Source organism: Carica papaya, chromosome 7, assembly GCF_054855325.1.
Source record: "Carica papaya isolate Zhongbai chromosome 7, ASM5485532v1, whole genome shotgun sequence".
In the NCBI taxonomy this organism is placed as follows: Eukaryota; Viridiplantae; Streptophyta; class Magnoliopsida; order Brassicales; family Caricaceae; genus Carica; species Carica papaya.
The window spans coordinates 21,707,117-21,717,009 of NC_142315.1; the positions used below are offsets into that span (position 1 = coordinate 21,707,117).

The window sequence follows — 9,893 nt, forward strand, 5'->3', positions numbered from 1 at the left end:
TTGGTGGGAAAAAAATGGCAAGTTACATCAAAGAAACAAAATAGAATAGAAGATCGAGTTTTCAGGTAACCCAGATTGAACTGGTATAAGAGATTTGCAGTTCCTGGCTTACACAATTCCAGTGACATAATATTTCAGTCTCAGAAACTCATTTACATGTAAATTTTGCTTGAAGAAGCAAGGAGGAAATGGGATTTAATAAAAACAGGAAAACAATTGTTTCTAATCAAAGGAAGGGCAAGCATACACTCATAATCAATGAAATTGACACAAAAGCAGCCTGAAAAGAGCGCGCTTGTATAAGAATGGCCATTCTAGCTAAACAATGAAAAGCAGAAGGGGCAAAATTGAAGGCTCAAAAATGTGAACAGTGAAAAGAAGCAAAGATGGTGAAAGGCCTCCCTTTACCCCTACTTAAAACTCCTATTAGTTGGATAAAAATCAATGGATTGGGTGATTATTGAGATGAAGAACTGGATGGTGAAACAGTCACTTGCTTGTCAACCACGCAGCCAGTCTCAAGGGTTGTACCACCTACTCTGTTAGGTGGCCAATAGCGGAACACAGATCTTCCTATGATGTTTTTTGCAGGAAGGGGGCCCCTGAAACAAAAAAACAAGACGCCAAAGAATCAACAAGAGCTAAGGAGAGAACAATGGAAATAAAAAAAAAAAAGAATATTATCTTACCATACATGTGAATCATAGCTATTATTTCGGTTATCACCCATCACAAAGACTGAATTCTCTGGTACACGCTGCAGCATGAATAAGAACTAGAATCAGCAATTTTAAAGAACACATGATTGCTGAGAATCAACTTGTTTTTTCTTGGCCCAGGGTTCATGGGAATGGAAAAGAAGGACAAAATAATCCATAATAATTTCAAAGAATGGGATGATACTCACAATAGGTGTCATCTCATAAGATGGTGGTTCAAGGATGAAGCTTTCATTTCTTACAGCCCCATTAACAATAAGCTTCCCTTCATGAACCTACAGGCCGTCAATCATTGTAACCAGATATAATAAAAGAGAAGATTCAAGCAATATAGATTTCCTGGGTCACATGCGGCATTTATATTGGGACTTTTCTTGCCTAGATGCTTTCTCATGTTTCTTTCTTCAATATATGAACCAAAATCAGATCCGAAATCTAGAACGGAAGAGTGAGTTTCAAATGGATAACCAGATGCAAACATGTGTTTCTTTTAACAGATGATAATGCTCTTATTATGTTTTCATGCTTGAAGAGAAGCAACTTTCAGAATCAACAGATATCCGAGGGTTGAAAGTACTCGGAAAGCACGTTTAAAAGGCACAATAACTTCTGAAGTATCGCAAGATATATACATAGTTATCCAAACATGGAAAGGGAACAAATGTACTCTCTGAGTCAAAAGAAAGGTGGTCTGCTTTGCCATCTCATTTCCAAGTTGCCATTATTATAAACCACAACATGCTAAATGTATGGCAATATTAGTCAGAAGTGCCACATTAGAAGAAATTCAGGCTGATAGTTCTTGGAAGAGAGATGTAAAAGGTAATGAGTTATGGAAAGACTAGGAAATATAATGTTTACATGATATCATCTCTCACCTCAACAATATCACCTTCCTTGGCAACGATCCGTTTGATGAAAACATCATCATCGGTGTATCCTACTTCCTGAAGAACTGGTGGACTTTTAAAAATTACTACATCATTAGCACATGGCTTCCGGAAATAATATGTAACCTGAAAATTCATAAACCAACATCCATCTTATTATGCCAAATAAAGCATATTCGAAAAACCTAATGTTACATTTGGTTCAATTCCTAATTACAATTTGCATATTAGTCTTATTATTCATTGTTAGAACACAAATCTTTGCATTCTAAGTTTCCACCATCCCACCATGAATTCCAGTGTGAATTCAGCCCTATCTTGAACCACCTTACCTAAAATTCTCTAGTGGTGTCAATTCAACCTTGAAACACCAGAAAATACATGTTTTAATTATGCATATCAATATGAATGTGAGAATTTATAGAAATTGAATGAGAACTGAACCAAAAGAAAACCTAAAATATGAGAAGTAAGATTTATACTATATTGCTACTTTCATTTCAAGCAATAAACATGGACTTTTCATGTTTCCCAGTAGAGGGATTGATCTGTCAAAAAGTCTACTAAGAGAGAACTAATAACTGAAATAGTATAATCCTAATGCATTACCTTCTCTGCAACAATTCTATCTCCAACATCAAAAGTCGGATACATTGACAATGACGGAATGTACCTAGGCTCAGCCACGAAAGCCCGAAAGGCAAATGATATGACCACTGCAGCCAGCACCGTCTTTGCATCATCTGGAGTGAAATTCAACCATTCCGGCAATGGCCCAGTTTTCTTTTCCACCTGTCCGTCATCCCCATCTCCCCCTCCACCGCCTCCACCATCATCACCATCACCAAAGCCTGCCGCCGCCTTCGTTTCCTCGCCTGAGTCTTTAACCCCATAACAACTGAACCTTTGAATTTGATTTCTAAGGTTCAAGTGTCTGGAGCTGTGGAAGCTCAATACGAGTATATTAGTGTTTTCGGAGAGGAACCCCAAGCGGGTGTGCGTCCAATAGAATGATTTAGCAACTAGGTGGAGGTTACGGACTTTGGGAGGCTTGAAGAAATAATTAGGCGTGAAATCGAGGTTTCTAAGAGCTGTGACTGGATTAGAAATGGGGTTTTGCAGGGTTAGCGGAGATGGAAGGTGGAGAGATAAAGCCATCAGCGCTTGAAGCTGCACTAGTCTACAATCCGGTACCAAAATTGAATGGGAATGGAGAGTGGAGATTGTCTGTGTCCAGTTAACTGCCTTTGCTTCATCTACCAGTTATGCAATTTGGCTATTTTGTTAGATAAGTAACAGAGATTGTGGACCCAAAGAAGAACAGGCTTTTGGATTTTGTTCTTTTTTCTTGAAGTTTTTTTTTTTCTTCTTTAAATAAACAAAAAGAAGAAAAACTTATGCTTTTATGCTCTTAAAATACTTGCCTTTTAGAAATTTAAGTAAAATGAACCGTGAAAGTTTCTGATAAATCCAGCCACCAGTGTAAGAGGAGCAATAGGTTTAGAGATTGGATAAGATATTCATTGAAAATTTGATAGAAAACAAGCTTTTTCTATAGCCTGTAAGATCAAAATCTTCAATATATAGAACCATATGCAAAATATGCAAACTGACTTATGAGATCAAAAATATATCGTAAGCCTTTAAATACAGAAATTTCAGTATCTTTACAGCTTTGACAAACAAATAGAAATAATCAATTGGTATTTGACATTTCCCAATTCTCAGGACCCTATAAATTAAATCCACCCTCATGCCTTTGGTGTTGTCATCTATGATTTCTTCCTCAGTATATGAACACTACCCTATATGAATTTACAAACTGCTGGCATACACCAATTTGTTTCCCGCAAAAAGTGAGTGGCTGCTGCACTTGAAACTTTCCTCTAAGCTTAAGAGACATTGATTTACTTGTAGGCAACAAACTTTCAGCAGAAAGTTTGACAGATTTTACTATCGTTTGGCTTCTTATTCGAGTAGATGCTGACCCGCTTTGGTCAGTTGTGACAACCTGAGGTATCTTCAAAAGCTTTTGATAAGATTTCAGACTCTGCTTCTCCAAGCTTTCAGCTAGTGCACCATTCTTTCTGTTACTTGTTGAGACTTCTGGGTCCTTGTCTGAACTGTTAAGGATTCTCTTGGCTTCACCCACTAGACCAATAGCCTGCCATGCATCTGCAACAAGATGGATAGTGCTCTTTGCTGGGAACACACCCTTCTCTTTCATAATTTGGAGAAGTTCTTCAGCTTTCATTGGCTGTTTTGCTTCTCCAAATCCCCACATCAGGGTCTCATAAGTTGTCAAGTTAGGGGAAATCCCAATTTCACACATTCTTTTATATACACGCATTGCCTTGCTCATTTCTCCCACACTGCACCACCCGCTCATGATGGTAGTGAAGATGACAACATTTGGCTGCACGCCAGATTTGCTCATGGAAATCAGCAGTGACTCAGCCTTCTGTGGCTCTCCTGCTCGAACATAGCCTTTAGCCAGAATGCTAAAAGCATGGGCATCAGGTTCTATTCCGGCATTCAACATGTCATTGAAGATCTCCTCACATTTGTCCATAAGCCCTGCTGAACTCCATGCATTCATGATTGTGCTAAATGTTACAACATCTGGTCTTACCCCAGATTCCTCCATTAATGTCAGTGCCTGTCAAAAATTATATGTAATATAAGTAAACATTTCCAAAACGAAAATAACCAGTTGCCAGATCAGAAGTTAAAACCAAACACAAACCAACTTTTTCTATAACTTGGTCTGATAGAACTAAGGCTATATTTGGAATAAATCCAAAATTTGTATAGAATTCATTTCAAAATCTCCACACATATAACTAAAAGATGATGAGAGTTCTACCTAAAATGATAGCAATTTAGTTTGCATGAAATTTAAACAATATAGATTCCAAATTCTTCCAAAATTAATGAAATTTGAAATGCATTTTACTAATATCACGTAAAATTCCATTATATTCTTTTTTTTTTTGTCTCAGGGAAATTCACACCTTCTCCTAGTTAAATATGAATTGCAAATAAATTTCATGTTACTTGTTCCAAATGTAAACTAAGATAATAGTTTAAGTAGTGAAAAACTTCAAAGATCTGTGTTTCTTAAGTAGCCAGAAGTGGTAACATATCTAGCATTAATGTCAGTGTCTTGCATGTGATCAGAGCATGAAACTCATAGTTCTACCTGCATGAAACTCATAGTTTGTTTACATGTTTAATAAAATGAATGTTTACTTTGAAACATACCTCATCAACACCTTTGGTATCTGTAACGTCAAGAAATCCTTTGATAAGAGAGTTGAAAACAAAAAGATTTGGATGAACCCCAAGTTCCTTCATTCTGTGCACAAACCTCAATGCCTCTGCCATATTTCCTTCTTCACAGTACCCATTCACAATTATGCCACAGGTTCTCTCATTAGGCTCCACTATATTATTCTTCATCCTAAATACCATTTCTTCAGCTCTGTAAGTTTCCCCATTATGAGTATAGGCCCTTGCCAATGTATTGTATGTGACAACATCAGGTTGCACACCAGATGATTCCATCTTATAAACCACTTTCCATGCTTCTTCTATGTTATTCTTTTTACACCAGGCTCTAACAAGAATATTGTATGTCCTATCATTTGGCTGCACACTTCCATCCTGCAACATTAACTCAACCAATTTCAAAGATTCTTCAGCCTTCCCAACATTTCCATATCCTTTAATAAGGGTGTTGAAAGTGCTAGTTGTTGGCTTGCATCCTCTTTCTTTCATTCTGTGAAAGATTTTCATGGCTTCATCAACTTTTCCAGATTCACAGAATGCATTAATGATAGCGTTGAAGAGTATTGAATCAGGCTTCATACCATTCTCTTCCACCTTGGAGATAAGAGAAAGAATTGACTTGAAACGTTTCTGCTGCGTCAAGGCAGCTACAAGAGTCGTGTAAGTTATCAATGTGGGCCTGTGTCCTTCTTCTATTAAACTACTGAATATTGACTGAGCTTCCTGAGGTTTTCGCCTCTCTACTAAAACATTCATCAATCTTGTTCTTGAACGAACAGTCCGGCAACCACTATTGCCCAAACAAGCAAGGCAGCTAGACTGACTTTTCGGATCCACAGATCTCTGATTTGAAAGTAATGGGCCTTTCTCATGCAGACATGGTTCCTATTAATCATAAAGTTATTGTTATTTAAGACTTGCTATCATCTAGACATAACAAACGAAAATTTTGGTGATTCAGAACTAAAAGAAATCATTTTATAAACTAATGAAGGACAAATGGGTGCATATTCTTTTTGTAGAAACTTTTATCCGTTCTAAGCTCACTTCAACTGCCATGAACATGGTTTCAATTTAAAGGGAAGTGGTTACACAGGTTAAACAAAGTAATCAGTAATATTGCAAAGAATCCGAACCATAAATCAGTACCATTGCCAGGTCCACTTCCTAAGTTAAGATAATTTAGCCCATCAGTTAGCAGACATGTAGTGATTTGAAAGAAACTGGAAAACAGCAATAGACAACTTGACATTTCACTTCTTAAACTTGGAATTGAAGGAGATGGAGATAGCTAAAGTGTGATCAAGAGAATCAAAAGTGCAAACTTACTCACTTAGCTGCATGAAGACAACAATGCTTATCATATATTACAAACTCATATTTCCAATCATGTTATGAATTCTCCACATATGACCACTCTCTTGCTTTTAGTATGCATCCCATAGCTTGTAAGAAAATCTTGGAATCTACTTTTCTCAGAAGATTTCTGAAGTTTGCAAATGTTGATTTACAGTGATATTTATTCATATGCCTGTTCTTTTTTTTTTTTTTTCATGTTAGATTTCTTTATTTTCCTACTAAGATATTTCATTTCACTTGTCACAGCAGTTCGATTTAAAGCATTCCCTTTCCTCTGGATACGATTCTAATCGACAGCTTTCGTTTGTTCATTAGGCTGATATTATTATTGATACATAAGCTAAGAAACCTTTTTATTAATCCAGCTTATAAATTTCCACTCAGCAATTACTTACTAGAAAGTTAAAGCTCATTGGAACTATGGGCATGGATACCTTAGTTTTTCAACCAGACAATACATGGGTTAAGCAAACTGAACAAATTCTACCTTCCTTGTATAATAATAGTAATTAGTGATAAAACATTGGATTGTTACTAAAGCAACAGAAATTCTCTGATGTTATTCAAAAGTTCAGCTTAGCTTGAATTTTGTGTTGTTCTTCTGATAAGAAAGGACAGAGACATGAATTTTAAAATTTCACGTGTATGATAGAAGCATTAGATTCGGGGAATCACTGAGAAAATTCTCTGTAAAAGTCAACGTACTTTCATATCACATAATTGACACTTTTATGGACCTGGACCAAATTTGTAGTAGAAGGATTAACTTGATAGCTTGAAGGAAGCTTATTTCAGTTTGAATGCAAATAGCTATTTATAAAAAGTAAAAGTTAACATCAAATAAATAAACAAGTAACCTTACCATTAGTACTGTTGCTTTAACTGACTTCTTTCTCATGATTGTTCCCTCTTGGTGCTTACCCATGATGATTATACTGGGCGTGACAGAAAAGTCCTTGAATTCTTTCCCTGATTATTTCTACCTCACTGCACCAGTCCTTAAGTGGACTCAAAATCGAGCTACTTTTCCATAGACATTGGCTGCCAAACTTGCCTTCCACCTCTCTCTCAGTCCTCTGTTTCAAAGAATTGTATACTAGACAGATTCAGGGAGGAACAAACCAGAAAACCAGTTAGTTTATGAAGAAGATATCTCACCAGAAAGGAAACATCACCCAAACAAAGCCACTAGTAAGTAGATAAGTTTCTTAACTTCATTCAGAAAAATCAATAAAGAATGTGAAAAGAGTCTCTGCCTCTTGAAGCCTATAAAGTCCGTAGTGTTATTCAGGAAAGTGAACATTAAAATTCATTACCTTTTCCGCGCAGCACTAAAGAATCTTTTATCACTCTAATGCTTTGATCTTAACACTATTTGACATTCTTATAATGCCTTTGAAACTTGATCCTTCACAGCCTAGATTTGCATAGTTTAATGCTTTTTAGAATACACCAACAAAGAAGAAGAAATAAAAGCTTTCCCATGAATATTGGAAATCAGTGCCACGTTTCTGAGCAACTTACTTGCCATGCAACTTGGATGCCCTATAGACTAAGGCTATACTTGGATCAAATGAAGTTTGTTTGTGGAATTTAATAAAGTGAAGATCATTCATAAAAGGAACCGAGATAAGAAATTTCATATTATACCATCGAAATTGAAATTTAAAATATGTCTCAATTGCAGCTGAAATTGTTTAGAACTCAATTTTCATCGTTTTGTGACAGATTAATGCTCTTATACTAGTCTATTTCCAAATATCCAAATGAATTTCACAAGTAAAGCTCCAAATATTTCCATAGAAAATATTTTAAATAAACACTAAGCTTAGGCAACAACCATTTGCTTGAAATACCAATGCCCAATGCCCATATAAGCAATCAATGAACTGAAAATGCTGTCAGAAATCGGACTGAATTCAATAAAGAGATGTCACCCTGATGCTAGATTCCAGAAATGATCAAAATATGCTTTAAAGGCTGAAGGTCAAACAACAAGAGTTCAAGGTACCATATGTGTTTTAACAGTGATAATTCCAAATTTTCATGCAACAGAATTTCGAACTCTAATTTCAAAGCTCCAATTCTACCCTGAGAAACGAACGATCAAGAAAAATATGATTACGGGTAATCCGCTGACAGAAACAATCTGGAAAGAACAACAACAAACCAAGGCCACATTTTTTCAGCAATCAAACATTGACCCACAAGAACAGCAAACAAAAACTTGAATTGTTTCATGTTTGTGTTCCAAATCCCAGATGGATTATTCAATTCCAACCACACTGATCAAGATCAAAAGCAACCCAGAAGATTAAAACGCAAAGTGAAGTAAGCCATAGCTAAAAATCAACCATAGTTTTTCACATTGAGCTACTCCGGAAAAAAATTTAAAAAAAATGATGGTTACCTGCAGGGTTAGGCAGTTTGGGAAGAAAGAAGAGAAATGAGGAGTTCCATGGTTTGAGTAGAGAGCTGTGCACGCAGCCAATGGTGAAGTGGAAGTAGGATTTTTTGTATCGTAGTAAACCGGTGTAATTGGGTTTGTGTTGCGGGACACGCTGGAGATTCTTATCCACAAATATTATCAGAAATAGATTTTGGATAAATTTCTGAGGCTGCTAAATGGCTGGTACCAATTTTATTTACAGATTATTTGGAGGAAGAACTCCTGCCACGACGCCTTACTTCTCAAGGTCTAAATTAGGTACGAGATTTTCTGGATGTATATATCGTAGAATTTTCTTTTTCTCCATTTATAATTTTTTTTTTTTTTTACTTGTACTTAAATTATCGTAGATTTTTCTTAAACAGTTTCTTGGAACTTTCATGTTGATTCTGCAGAGATAATATTACATTTTGAGAATAATCTCTCTATTGCAGTCAGTAAGCTCTAAACATATTCTTGATAACATCTATGAAAACCTGGTCATGTAGTAACTCATAATTTATGAACTATAATATAAAATATTTTTTATTCTTCATTAATTAGAGTTTTACAAATTTACTCATTTATAAGAATTTTTTAAATAAAATATACTTTACTATTATGTACATATACAAACATATCATAATCTAATTTTTTTTTTAATGAAAACACATAGAAAAATATAAATCAATTCAAACTCATAAATTTTTTTAAAAATAATAAATATATAGATTATTTAATTAAATATTATTTAAAAAAATTTATAATGGCTTAAAATTAAAACTTTTTCTTACTTTTAAGAAGAGTTTATTATAGTAAATAAAAACATTTATGAGATTAATCTTGAAAATGCAATTTCTTATTTACATTCGGCATACCTCTTAAAAAATAATAAATCTATTGATGCATTGATTTGTTGATTTATTAATTTGATTGTGGATTTTATTAACCAAGTTGGTAGTTTAAATTTTATATACAAAGTATTAAAATTATAATAATTATTGATTAGTTACTATCATAAGCCCAGGAAAAAAGGTAGAGAAATAATCAATTTAAACTAAACACTAAATTTATTTGAAATTATAACATTATTCATTTAAATTTTTATACGGTCATATGTACTGTATTTCTCATTCATATTTTAAGAGATTTATATTCTAATAGTTAATTTAAATTAAACATTAAATCTAATAATTACTTTGTTAG

The 9,893-nt window shown here is 34.7% G+C and overlaps 1 protein-coding gene across 1 annotated transcript; it reads right to left on the minus strand.

Moving 5' to 3' along the window:
- Positions 1 to 58: 58 nt before the first annotated feature.
- On the minus strand, positions 59 to 8,656 carry PLSP1 (plastidic type i signal peptidase 1). Its single transcript, XM_088207142.1, has 8 exons — positions 7,122 to 8,656; positions 4,874 to 5,785; positions 3,411 to 4,268; positions 2,219 to 2,479; positions 1,598 to 1,735; positions 908 to 994; positions 690 to 757; positions 59 to 602 (listed from the first exon to the last, which is right to left on the minus strand). Exons 1-8 carry the CDS (start codon positions 7,182 to 7,184, stop codon positions 458 to 460), a joined length of 2,532 nt encoding a protein of 843 aa, XP_088063268.1. The 5' UTR covers positions 7,185 to 8,656; the 3' UTR covers positions 59 to 457.
- Positions 8,657 to 9,893: the final 1,237 nt, after the last annotated feature.